General features: G+C 31.6%; 1 protein-coding gene across 8 annotated transcripts in view; it reads right to left on the bottom strand.

Moving 5' to 3' along the window:
- The window catches only part of LOC127712112 (uncharacterized), a 468,529-nt gene that overhangs the window by 23,898 nt on the left and 429,683 nt on the right, over positions 1-14,948 (bottom strand). The window contains exons 14-18 of one of the 8 annotated variants that reach the window (XM_052218373.1): positions 12,771-12,793; positions 11,110-11,238; positions 7,474-7,564; positions 6,850-6,956; positions 3,702-3,805 (exon numbers count right to left, since the gene is read on the bottom strand). The exons of the other annotated variants lie outside the window; for them this stretch is intronic. Coding sequence (XP_052074333.1) covers positions 3,702-3,805; positions 6,850-6,956; positions 7,474-7,564; positions 11,110-11,238; positions 12,771-12,793 — 454 coding nt within the window. The remainder of the gene's footprint in view (positions 1-3,701; positions 3,806-6,849; positions 6,957-7,473; positions 7,565-11,109; positions 11,239-12,770; positions 12,794-14,948) is intronic. 8 annotated transcript variants of the gene reach the window in all.

Here is a 14,948-nt window from a genome sequence, read left to right as displayed (position 1 = left end):
ATTTAATGTGTATGTCTCATCAGCAAGAAGGCAGGTCGCATTGAGACACGATTTATAAGAGAAAAATTTGGCACTGGACAGCCGATAAATTATAAATCATAAACTGTCATTGGAAAAATAAATAAATTACGTGCTTTTGGTGGTCCTTTTGATTCAATTGATATTTGTTCACATCTCCACTCTTTAAATTAAACTTCCACACAGTCGTATCAAAGCCATGTTTTCCTATTTAATTAAATGTTCGAAAAATCGGATGGCAAATTTATTTGTTGCAACTCAGATATAGACTTGTTCTCTTTAGAGAAAGATGAAGACGCTAGATACATCACTGGATGTAGGATGTAGGATATAGGATGATTACATCTTTAGAAAATTTCCTTAGCAACATTTGTGTACTAGCAATTAAGTTTATCGACAGATTATAAGAATTCCTATGGGCACCAACTGTGCTCCTTTAATAGCAGACTTTTGCCTGTGCTGTTATGAAAAAAACCCAGTAGATGGCTAAACTCAGTAAAGACCCAATTATTGAGAAATTCAAAAACAATCATCGTTATCTTGATGCTATATAATCAATAATGCTCTTAATATAATTACGAAATATGAATTAATTTAGATAAATCAAATATGAACACCAATAAATGGATTTAGATATTTAATTCAGTTTTACACGAGCAACTCTCCATAAAAAATGTACGACAAAAGAGACGATTTTTCTTTCCCTATTGATCAGTTTTCCTTGTTGTTCCTTCAATTTGGCACCGTTTTACGATGATAATATATCCCGACTCGTTTCCTTTGCCCGAGTCTGTTCTGACGTTTTTTGATATCAATGAGCGTTGTCTCTGTTTTGCTAGTAAAATGCATGGATTCCGTTTCAACAACATAGTTAAACATTTACTAAATTCTTTCATATATACAATAAATTGGTTTTGAGGTTTAACTTATTTGAAACAATATAGAAACTCATAATGTTTACAAGGATGCTGTTTACTTAGCCCGGAAATGTGGATACGATCAGGGCGAACTTGTCAATCCTTTAAATAAACTTATACTTAAAGTTTTCCAATTCAGTACTATAATCAGATCTGTGAATATTGGTTTTTTTTTATGAATATTGATTTTGTGGTATCTGTAGATTACAACCATACTAAATATTATTGTTATACACATATGCACATTCATGATACTACTGTCAATACATATATCTGGTTAATACCTATGTTTTGGTATTACATAAATCAATGTTTTTCTTGAGTGCTACTGACGTCTTTGCACTAACATGACTAAATCCATTAGATGTTGATTATGAACTGATTGATAATTTAGTCTTAAATTATGAAATTTTGTTATTAGTTGATGTGGGCTTTGAAATATTTATCATCAACTGTAATTACTCTCAGATCTGTACGTGTTGTGTCTTTTTTGGGATTTATAAATGGACTGCCAGGTCCGGTCTGTGTTTTTGTTAGATTTTGTTGCCGCTTTGTATCGACCTGATAAGTTAAGCCCTTTAAAGGCATTTTTATAGGTTTTTTTATGTCGTAATCTGACACCACAGATCAGGGTATGGTTATAATTATAAATTAACTAGGGATGTCAACGAGTAATCGAGTACTCGAGTAACGCATGGTAGTATCGAGAATCGATTACCAAAATGATACTCGAATAATCGGTTTCTTGTTAGAATGTTGTTGCTTTCTTAAGTTAAAAAAAAACATAAAAACATTTTTATTGAGAGCACCTCCCGGGAAAGTATTAAACATTAATCAAAAGTAATATAAATTAAAACACGATTCGAATGTTTGCGTTTAACTGTCATTTAAAATTCCTCCAAACAGAGGTACATGTAGGATATACGAACAAGAGCATTTTTCCAAGGCTTACGTGTTTAGCTAATCTTATTCACTCTCCTATCTCTGTACCGTCAGAGCATATTTTTTCATCAGCAGGACTGTTAGTTACCTAACAAATTGGAGAAATCGCTACGTCCAAGTTAAAGTTGACAAGATACTATTTTTAAATAAAAACAAATTCGTTGACCCTGTGTCGACCCTCAGAAACTGATTAAAGGTGTCAGTAAGTTCTAATCATCACCCCTTTGTTGATCATTAAATGTGTTTTTCTACTGTTCCAAAATACACATTTAATTATCAACAAAGGGGTGATGATTAGAACTTACTGGCACCTTTAATCAGTTTCTGAGGGTCGACACAGGGTCAACGAATTTGTTCTTATTTAAAAATAGTATCTTGTCAACTTTAACTTGGACGTAACGATTTCTCCAATTTGTTAGGTAACTAACAGTCCTGCTGATGAAAATATATGCTCTATCGGTATTATACATAAATCAAAAGTAATATATATTAAAACACGATTCGAATGTTTGCGTTAAACTGTCATTTAAAATTCCTCCAAACAGAGGTACATGTAGGATATACGAACAAGAGCATTTTTCCAATGCTTACGTGTTTAGCTAATCTTATTCACTCTCCTATCTCTGTACCGTCAGAGCATATATTTTCATCAGCATGACTGTTAGTTACCTAACAAATTGGAGAAATCGCTACGTCCAAGTTAAAGTTGACAAGATACTATTTTTAAATAAGAACAAATTCGTTGACCCTGTGTCGACCCTCAGAAACTGATTAAAGGTGTCAGTAAGTTCTAATCATCACCCCTTTGTTGATCATTAAATGTGTATTTCTACGGATCCAAAATACTGTTGTTTGAGTAATAATTTTTCTTTAGATATTAATTAATTAATTGATTAGATTATTACCAGTTTACCTAATTAGAACATGTAGTGAACGGGCTATTAATTATGGTATAAAATTCCATGGACTATTAACTTATCCTAGGTAATAATGTTGAGGGTTTAACGATAATAAGACAACGACCCACAATACATGTACATGAAACATGTTAAAGGGTATATGCTTGTGTTTCCATTTTGTAAATGTTTTACCGAGCGAGTACTCGAGTATCGCTCGGTAATTCCAACGAATAATCGATAAGTAAATCTTCACCAAGTTGACATCCCTAAAATTAACTGTTTACAAAACTTTGAAATTCTAAGGTTTTCTACCTCAGGAATCGATTACCTTAGCTGTATTTGGAAAAAAAATTAGGGATTTTTTGAAATCAATGCTTTTGAACTTCGTACATTATTTGGCCTTTTTAACTCTTTTTAGATTCGAGCGTCAGTGATGAGTCTTTTGTAGAGGAAACGCGCGTCTGGCGGAAATACAAAATTTTAATCATGGTATCTATGATGAGTTTATTTGTTATGAATTGGTTCCCTATTTGTCTCCGTTGTCTTGTTTCATATTTTTCATGTCAGGGCCTTTTATAGCCGACTTTATGTACTTAGTTTTTATCATTGCTGAAGGCCTTACGCGTGCCTATAATTGCTATACTATACATACTTTATTAATAGGATTAGGCTCTTTACACGAAAAGTGTTACAACAGAGTCATTTATAAAAAACGACTGATAATGACATTTTGACTGAGTGCAAGTTCTTATGGCAAGTAAATTTTAAAACATTATAGTCCCTACCTTTCATCTTACTCTTCAAAATATGCAATGGAAAAAATCCCCATGATGTCATTTCAATAAATTAAAAACATTCGTGATTAGAACTACATGTACAGCTCAAAATCTTTCAAACATATTCGATGTGCTATTTGCTTACTTACAGTTTCAATCTTTGTGATGTTTCTCTCTGTATTTGCTCATTTTTCTTGTCATTACTAGCGTCTTGTAAAATTTTACATCCAACTAAAATATGACGTATGCAAACCTTCAAAAAGAAGACAAATACATATAACACATAACTATTTTATTTAAATAAAACTGTCAAAAATGCTGCAACAATATTATATAACGACGGATGTGTTCCAATGTCGTAACCACAATCCAGTTATCTTTACCTCGAATGTGACTTACCGAATTAGACTTATTATTCGGTTTGTACTTACACAAGCAACAAAAAGGGTGCCACATGTGGATAAGAATCTACTTTTCCGTCAGAAAACACGTAAGATTACCCCTGGTATTATGATCTTTGTTTATATGCTGTGTATTGAATACTAAAAAAAAAATGTTTAACCCCGCCGCATTTTTGTGCCTGTCCCAAGCCAGAAGCCTCTGGCCTTACTTAGTCTTGTATGATTTTTAATTTTAGTTCATTTATATATTTCGGAGTTTAGTATGACGCCCATTATCACTGAAATAGTACACATTTTTGTTTTGGGGATTTTCTCGCTGTATTGAAGACCCATTGGAGGCCTTCGGCTTTTTCTGCTCTTTGGTACGGTTGTTGTGTCTTTGACAAATTCCACATTTTCGTTCTCAATTTTATTGCTGTTTGTCTTTGGTCGTTTTTCGGTTTTTAGCTGCGGCATTGTCAGTTTGTTTTCGACTTATGAATATGGTTAAGAAAAGGTCACTTCCAATCTATTTTAAATATACGTTCATGGGTTAAGAACAATACGATAAGGGTTTTATATACCAACCAATATTTGTAAAATACTATCCATTCATATTTGTGGGGAAGATTTTCTTACAGCTATAATAATTTTGTTTCTATAGTATTTGAACTTCAAACAAATATCAATTACAGTTTTGCTGTTAACAAAAATTAGACATACTAAAATTACATTGTTTTCGCTTAAGGCAAACATGAATAGCCGATTTGTTTGTACCTAATTATTAATCAACTTAGCATGTTAGTATGAAGTATTTTTCTAAAAAGTACAAAAAGTGCATATGTCGGATTCTTTAAATTTCCATTTAGATGAGACAAAATTACGTTGTAAAATCCTATGAACAATCTCAAATGAATATTATTTTAAAAACGAACTTTTGGTATTTATAAATGGCAAGGAGTAAAAATGTTTGTGTGATTTTTGGTCGGGTTGTTGTTTCCATGATTCATTCCCCATTTACATTTTCAATTTTAGTATCCCAATCTTAAATCTGAATTTAAAATATATTTCCCATTGTATGGGAAAATAAAGTAGTCCGTCGTGACTTATATGTAAAATCTTTTATCCTGCAAAAAGTCATCTATTGTACAAATGCAGACCGCGAAGAGGACCCCAAAATAAAGTTTTACGCAAAAAGAAATATCCACATTACAGCTTGATCAACATGAAAGTGGGGTAACAGGAGACTTTATTTGTACAAGTTCAAGTACAAATAAAGCAGATACACAAATAAATTTGCTTTATTTGTACTTGAATTTGTACAAATAAAGTCTCCTGTTACCCCACTTCCATGTTGCTCAAGCTGTAATGTGGATATTTTTTTGCATAAAAGTTTATTTTGAGGTCCTCTTCGCGGTCCGCATTTTAACTACGTCGATTTCTTTGAAAAATGTGAGACATTGATTTGGATTTTAACAACTGAAGTTTCAAGTGCCGGGTGTTTATGCAGGATAAAAACAATATATGTACATTGTCGGAAAATATCACATTTATTTGTACTTGGTACGATACAAGAGAAAACCACGACGAGCCTCACTTTTCGTCCGGTTTCTAGAGCTCATAGAAATTAATTTTATATTTTCCAACAATGTACATACATTGAATATGTCTTTTCCAATTTGTGTATATATTAGAGTAAAATAGTAATTGTTTTGGATAAAATAATTTATACAGCCACACTTTTTTTATACTATAGCAAAAAAAGTATATACTGACATAGTTAGACCGACATATTAGTTTTTGGGACATTCAGATATATTTACTGTATCTGGATTTCCTTTTCATGAAAAAAATAAAAAAAATATGTTTTGAATTTTCTTGTATAGAATAGGAAAGATTGTCAGGATAGGAACCAATTCTTTAAGTTTTTATCATTTTAACACTGCCAATATCTTAAAGTTATCTGTAAGCCAAATCATTTAACAATGACTAAATACTGTCTATCTTATATGTAAAATCGTATACCAAATAGCTTAAACCTACAAGAAAGATTACAAACAAGATGTGTGTCTGTCAAATGATTTTTAATACTATCCTTGTTTGACCCAAATCCATATAGATAAGGATTTGTCGACATAACACTTCAGAGAAGCACATTCTGAATTTTTTAAAACAAATATGAAAAATTGATTTAGAATCACTATAAAGAACTAAGGAATAATCCTCGGCATATTGACCCAAGAAAAATTCAAAGTAATTTATTGTTACATCAGGAACAGCAGGGTCATTGTCGTAGCTGTAATTAGCAATTCAAGCCATAACAATAGATATGGAGACATACGATATCATTGAAGAGTCCACCGTAATGTTTCTTATATAAAAGACCATTCGACTATGTTGAAAGCTTTTTCAAATTTAGCTTAACGTAATAGTTTAGAAATGTCATAATCCTCTATGTTTTCATTCAGGTCAGTAATTAACCGAGTAGATTCGTTGACAAACCTTCATGTAAGAAAACCTTTTTGTTCTTATCTAACTATAATCTAAAAGGACCTTTTTGAGTATATCTTCTAGACTTGCTGTTCCAATTGCACAGTCAATCTTACGTTATCGGCATAATGTATTTATTGTAAATGTGATTTTTTTTTTAATCAATGACTTGACAATTCATGATTTATCCTCTTTCGTATTAGATGTAATAAGTTTTCATTAAGTTTAGAAGTGTTTATTTTAAGAGAATTAAAAATAAAAACTTAAAAAAATCAGTAAGTGGTTGTAAACAGAATCGGTTAATTCGTTGACACTTTTAAAAACTGCAAATAGCATATATATTATATAGAAAACCATGTTCAGTTTGAACTTAAATTGATCAGTCTCCGATATCAAGACATAATTTAAAACATGAAAACTAACTTACAAATCCTGTATCTACAAGCTGGATCGCCCCAGTATAAAACTGATTCCTCAATAATGCTAAAAATATGAGTCCAATGACATCAGATTTTGAGACTGCATTCTGAATTTCTATTAAAATACACTAGACTGTAGACTATTGAAGAAAAGTAAATCATCTTCTGTGATCACAAAATAATAAATTAAAGATACAAAAAATATAGAAAATAGAAATACATATGGTCACTTTATAAAAAACATAAACGGGCATGCATGTGTATTTGTTTTAAATTAATATAAACAATTAGCTTTACTTCATCGTTCGATACACTATATAAAAAGTTATCATTATTATTACTAGATAATATTGTAATGATTCGTTTGAGAAAACTTGTTCAAATTAGTTTTATAAAGCAAAAAAAGTATAAATTATATCATTTTAGAACACGGTGTTTAAGGTATACGTTACCATACATTTTACAATCATATACAGTTTGCACCAGTCACACATATCTTCCCTTGACCGATACTTGCATACGTAATGTATTTATTCGTGATATATTTGCGTTGTAAATATTGAAACTGCGATGTACAACTTATCTAATGATTATTGTGTTAATTAAAATCGTAATCATTACAATATATTCACCTTCTTCATTCAAATGTTTTGACACATGCTCTAATGTGGTTAATGTTTTCAAATCAGCGTGTAATCCGTTCGCAAAGGCAGTTGTTAAATCCTACAAACAATGATGTATATATATATATACAACTCGTCTAAACCTCAGCCCAACAATGTTAGATCTGTAAATTTGTTTTCGCAAATTTTTTGTTCTTCCCTCGCCGGGATTCGAACTCGTGCTACTGAGATATCGTGACACCAAATCGCCTGCACTGTATCCGACGCACTAGACCACTCGACCACCTAGGCTTTATTAATAATAAAGCTTCGGTGGTCGGGTGTTACCTTTCCTCGTCAGTTTTAATCTAGCGTCGTAATACAGTACATGATATATAAGGCATGAAGATGGAATTGTTACAGATCAGCTGAAATATCTATTGTAAAGGATCCTACAAATTAATGCAAGATACAGTCACAGAAATAATTATATTTATAAGTACGTCTGAACCCGTGACAACTCTACAACAGATTTATCCATCGGATCACCAGCAGTGATGGTGATACATGGCTGTGTACATTCTGTATATACAACTTGTCTAAACATCAGCCCAACAATGTTAGATCTGTAAATTTGCTTTCGCAAATTTTTTGTTCTTCCCTCGCCGGGATTCGAACTCATGCTACTGAGATATCGTGACACCAAATCGCCTATATATATATATATATATATATATATATATATATATATATATATATATGTGAAGATGAAGTTAAAACTATTCTTGTTCATTGTATTATATCATGGCTTTTACGAGCAAACATATTTCAAACTAAACGAAACCATATAGGTAAACCATTCCAAAATATTTAGCATTAACAACGATTTGATAAGTGAGGTCTTTCTCAACTGATTTGTATAGTTTGTTCTTGCGTTGTGGTGAAACACCACTGCATTATGTTAGAGAAGGGTTTAACCCCACCACATTCTTAATGTGCCTGTCCAAAGACAGGAGCCTGTTGTTCAGTGTTTATCGTTGATTCATGTCTGTTATATTTGTTTTTTTCGTTTTACTTTTGGTATAAATTAGGTCGTTAATTTTCTCAATAGAACTACTTCATATTTTCATGTTTGGGCCTTTAATAGCCGACTATTTGGTATGGGTTTTTCTAATTGTTGAAGACATTTGGTTGTCTATGTTTGCTTACATCTATTTCATTGAAATATGGTGGATAATTCTTTCATTTACAATCATACAGTGTTCTTGCATTTATTTGTACTGTATTCCTGTTATGTAATGTTGTCATTTTAGCGGTATATTTAACATTGTCATAGAGCGCGAGGTTTGGCTAAACACAAAACCAGGGTCAACCCACCGATTTTTTTTTCTTAAAATGTCCTGTACCAAGTCGGGGATATGGCAGTTGTTATCTAATAGTTCTTTTCTATGTATGTTGCATCGTCGTTTGTTTTTTGTTGCATTTCAGTGTTTCTGTAGTTTCGTTGTTTTTCTCTTATAGTTGATATGTTTCCCTCGGTTTTAGTTTGTTATCCGGATTTGTTTTCCAAATGATCACTGTACTTTTGCTTTGGGTATTTGATCTTTGTTTTCCCTGATTTAAATTTATGATCGCAAATATTCAAGAATGATTTTGTTTATTTAATGCTACTAATCCAGATTAGGAAATTAATAGACAAGATTTGTATTTAAGGAAATTTACATATCCAATAAAACAGATGGAAAAATGATGTGACTGGCAACATTTTATACCTTTAGTTGTCTTTTTTGACCAGCTGAAATCGGTTCGATAATTGAAGAGCAATACCACAAAGAAATACAAATATACGAGTAAGTTCTGTTTTGAATACGAACAATTCTAAAAGATGAAGATGTCATTTGATTAGGGACTTTCCTTTTTGAATTTTACTCGGAGTTCAGTATTTATGTAAGTTTATTTTTAAATCAGTTTATATTAATTTTTGATTATATTTTTGTTGAATATTGTTTATCAAGAATATTCGACCGAATTAACATGTATTTGGAAGATAAAAAAAAAAGTAAAAAAATAACTTTTGCTTGAAATGATATTTAACAATAGATTGAATAATTATTATAAGATTTCATGAAACAAGCTTAATGCCTGGAAAATTCATACCAAATAAATTGTGCTACTAAGCTCGTAATAAACTGTCTAAGTATACTTTTCCACAAATATAGAAAAGGACTCTCAGGAGAGCAATAACATTAACGGTACCATCTGAACTGCAAAAGATTCTAATAACATTTCTGTTATTATGAATTCCAACCCAGATGACATATGGTTTTTGATTTTCAAATATTGGTGGTTAGATAATGTCTTTGTCTCCCATAAAATATTTAAAAAAACAACATATGTCATCAGGGGTTGTATACATAATAATACAAATATTGTGATAGTTAAACATTGACAGTTGTAAATATTTCGTATTCATTGTGTAGTTCGAAGGTCAGAGGGAAGACTTAGCGGGTTTTGATAAATTGCTTTTATGGAATATGTAGCAACATTCAAGAAGCATCTGCATACGGAGTATATATCTCCCATTTGTTACGATACTCAAAAGTTTGCATTCCGTATCATGATTTTCTTGATAGAGGGCTTCTGCTCAAAAGGAACGTAATAAACCAAGTGTTCCAAGAGGTGAAGTTAAAGTCATCCGTTCGAAAATGTTACAAAGACCATTACGAACTGATTGACCGTTATAGATTTTATGTTTCACAGGTGACGACAGATTTATTCAAATTATCGTACATATGATCTGTTAATAATTGTGCGATAGTGCCCTACGAAATTTACCACCGGGTTTGTTCTTAGACCGAACCGACGGATGCCACATATAGAGCATGATTTGATTCCGGTGCTAATGATATAATCACAAGATTTAATAGAGCTCGTGTTCCTTAGGCTAAAGTTTGCTGCGTTGTGTTTTAAATTTACATACTATTTTTATTTCTGGTTCGTTTTTGTCTTTTTACCCTCGTTTGATATAAGTCTTAAATTATTTAATTAGCAAGACAGTGAAACATATATGTTTTACACTTGAATGATCACACTGGTTTGGACTATTATTTTATTTGTATAAACTTAAATTAAGATTCACTCACTAATTATTTTCTCTCTGTCTATGTGATATGTAAATTGCATTTGTTGTAAAGATTTGTATTTATACTAAACCAGTTTTATCTTTAATTTTTTATTTGCTATTGTGTTGAAATCATTCATTTATCTGTTATTTGTTTCATTTGAAGTCTTTCACATTATGTTCGTATGCCATTTTGGGCTTTTTATAGCTGACTATACTGTACGGGTGTTATATTTTTTTACAGTGGTCAAATATACGTAAGCTGGCCTCTGTTGAGTTGATGTCTCATTGACAATCCCACCAACTCCCTATATTTGTGAAATGATGGTTGCAATGTTCAAAACGGCTGTAATGTGAATATAAGTTTTATTTGGCACTATTACAGTACATTGTATCCTTAGAAAGTCATTCACCAAAAAGTTATTAATTGCAGCAAAAGATTTATTAAGACAGTCATTAAAATTTACTTCATCGGTTTACAAAAGTAAATCGAACATTTTAAAGAAGTTTTGATGGTAGTTAAACTGATTTATTTATTCAAATACCTTTTCATAGATGTACTTAATACATGGGAAACTAAATGACGTTTTAAAGGCATCTTTTGGAATTCGCCATTTGCCATTCTTCAAAAGGTACATCGACAGTGCGTCTATGTACAATTCTTTATCCATTCCCTAAAATTGGTTGCATTTTAAAGGCAATTATATCAAAATATCTACTGTTTTTAGAATATTCTATTAATGTCTAAGAAGTTATTAACAAGTGATTCAACAGTTATATTGAGGACTATTTACATTGGAATTATTTCTTGATTAAAGCATATCATTTATCAAAGCAATGCTTTCTATGTCATACATTTTGATCATGTGCCTGCAAGTAAGGATATAGATTTTGTTCCTTTTCTGGACCGGTGTAGGTCGTAGTTAATCGATCTCGTTAATCTTGCAATATATATTCTAGGTACTGATGTTCTTTATCATATCTATTACATGGCACAATGTTCTTTTTTTATGTCTTTGTACATTATCAACCCTTACAGTTGAGAACATGTTTGGATGCTCGGTATTTATGATCCTGCCATTGTGTTATTTTGCTATGGTCATTTGTTGCATTTTGTCTTTCATTTTTGCTCATGTGCTTTGTCTATCCGCCACTTTGTTTTTTGTTGTTGACATAGTTTGTTTTATTTTGAGTAAGGTTAGAATATAACATGCACAATGTTGACTGCTGTATTCCAATGTTTGATATTTTTACCTATTACTAGTATGTCTATTTGTTTTTCTACACATTGTTCATGTTGTTGTCAATACAATAAAATTTTATGTGACCGTCTTACCAATGTGAGATTAACCTAGCTACAAAAGTCGGTTTAATCCACCATTTTCTACATATGAAAATGCAGTACAAAGTCAGGAATATGACAGTTGTTTTCCATTCGTTTTATAGTCATGACTATCCGCTTTGAATTTTCCTTGGAGTTCGATACAATGAATTTTTGTTATTTATACTTTTTGTAGATGATTGTTTTTCTTTGGTGTACTGTCAAATATAGTTTCGCAAATCCTGCTTATGTTTTTGTGTATTACCAAAAAAGGACAAAATGATATAGTCATTTACCTACACAAATCAGATTGAAGCGTACACAAAATCGTCTTGACGTAAATGAAAGAAGTTATGAGGCAAATGATACAGTAGATTAACTAGCACACTTGTAGTTACAACAACAGAATTCTTACCATACTTTGAGTTCAGTAAAATTCTTTTAAACGGTAACAGTGTGATAGAATTGCAGCAATAGGGGTGGTACTGCAGTACGTTTACTATTTTCGAACTGTCTAGCCAGTACTTGAAACGTCTTTATCGACTGATTTAAAAGTAAAAAGAGGTGCATTATTTTGGGTTTAATTGTCCTAACTGGTCCCAAAATAACGTTATATTAACTATCTACTAAACCTTGAATTCATTTAGCTATTCATGCAGGTAGCGTTGGTCACATTTTTCCATTTGTAGGGGATTGCAGGTCGTATGTTCTGATGGTAAAAGTCACACGTCATGCGACAATGTACATTTACTGTGTTATAGTTATTGGTCCGATATTCGTTCTTAATTTAGTTTGGCAACTAAAATGTCTGTTTCCCTAAGAACAGGCAATGTTTACCAAATTTGAATTAGCCTCTTGTGTAACTATGTAATACTATGTACTTACGTAAACCTCGTTTGTCATCGAAACTTAAATAAAAATAAGCGAGTTTAAAGTAGATATATTATTAACGAGTGTTATATTTAGTAAGACAGTACACACCAACACTAAAAGGTATAAACGTAAACAAACTAAATATGTTTTAAAAATTATTTCTCCTAGAAAAGGATAAGTTTGATGCTGAAATTTTAGTAAAATGCATGATGCCTAATATTGAATGTTTTTCAATAAGGAAACGCATATTACTTATCATATATCATTTTACATGGAAATGAATTATCAAATGCTGATGTCATCCTACCGTCACATTAAATAAAACACATATGAAATTACAGCTATCTAAGTTACGTTATCAAAGATGATACGCAATAATAGACATGCATGCAAACAGAACATTTTGATACTGTTATAAAAAAACCTCAATAAGGCGTATGAAAAGCGGTAGGAAAATTGGCTAATGTCTACAGTTCTATCAATTGACAAACTTTGTCGAAAGTGACAATCCATCTAAAATTAAAACTCATTTGCAAGGACATGATCTTTTATGTAATAAGCAATCATCTTCTCATTCAAATAAGAAGGGGATATTAGAACATTTGTTGTACAAAGTCCGGTGCTTATCTGCTAGTCATCGACGGTCATTTTCTACATGTTAACAACACCTTGCTCAAGGTCATATATCTGGAATCAATGTGTCATGGACATTGCGACGGGCCATTGTTTGACTTTGACACCCTTCTATCCATATCCTCCTGTTACAGGATATAAAGATTACTGTGGATTCATGAATATTGGTTGGATACTTATTTTCGTGGATTTCGTGGGTACAGGGGCACCACGAATTTAAATGTTCAACGAATTACAAATTTTCTAAAGGAATTTAAGCCGACTTTGCCAAAACCAAGAATTTAAATATCCACGAATATGCTAGTTTTCCTCAATCCACGAAAATTGGTACCCACGAAAATAAATGAATCCACAGCACTTGATTATTGAATTAATATCTTGAACACATTCAGCGAATTTTTTTATAAAGGTTTGCTATATATTTTTATTGAAAATCTTCTGAAAAAGACACTCAAAGATATGTAAGTAGTTTTCTTACATACTTATTTGTTTAGATTGGATTTGAATTTTGGTGTTTTAACGCCACCTTTTAGCACCCTTTTGGGATATTTCGTGGCGGCCAGTTTTTATTGGTGGTGGAAGCCGGAGTGCCCGGAGAAAACCATCGACCTTCGATAGGAAAACTGACAATCCTAGTCAATTAAGATTGGAGTCGCGTGAACCCGCACGAGCGGGATTCGAACTCAAAACCTCAGTGTTGACTTGCTAGTGATTACAGTAGTAATTAATTAGATCACGTGGCCACCGATGACCCTTTGTGTTTAGAGATTTAAATTGAATGTATGGTTAAGGTTGTTAATGATTGAACATATCTATAGATTTATCACTATATTTTATCAGAGATAAATGTTCGTTGCAACTAATATTCGTTTAAAGGATATGTTTCTTATTTTGAACAATATTTGTTTATTTTAAAAATTTACAATCCATTTTGCCCAGGTTATATTACGATGATGATTACATGGTTTGTTTGACTACGTTATTTGAACAAGAATAGAAAAAAACGATGACATAAAAATAAAGTTTCGTATTTATATATCTTTCTTAATTGTATATTCACTGTATATTTGTTCAAATTTGAATAAAAATACATTACAACAGTTGTTTTGTTCTTAGGCTTTAATGTGTTAAAACATTTTATCATCTTTAAAGAACAAAAAAAGCAAAGCAAAATTTACATGTGAGAAATGAACGAAACTTGCATAATTTTAAAATTTGACATATATGATAAACAGCTTCATCAATGTCCCAGGTCCTCATTCCAGTAGAAACACATCAATATACATGTTTTGTTTTGTAAAAAATCAATATACTAGTGAATCTTTAATTTACGAAATGTGTTCTCAGTCACTGATATCATATGCCTCATAATGAATACCAAGTTATGTGCAACAGAATTTTTTTGATGTTCAAATCTATACACCATTTAAGGTTTAGCGATTAAAAAAACCAGAAGCTAATTAATGTAATCACATGAACCGCAGAAGGAACCAGATCTGCTTTGCATGCATCAACTGCGTTTCGAATACACGTTCAGTCAAAATATGACAATCAGGA

The sequence above is a fragment of the Mytilus californianus genome, unplaced genomic scaffold, assembly GCF_021869535.1.
Source record: "Mytilus californianus isolate M0D057914Y unplaced genomic scaffold, xbMytCali1.0.p SCAF_8, whole genome shotgun sequence".
Classification (NCBI taxonomy): domain Eukaryota; kingdom Metazoa; phylum Mollusca; class Bivalvia; order Mytilida; family Mytilidae; genus Mytilus; species Mytilus californianus.
The sequence above is the reverse complement of the archived record's forward strand: the minus strand, read 5'-3'. Positions and strand labels throughout refer to the sequence as shown.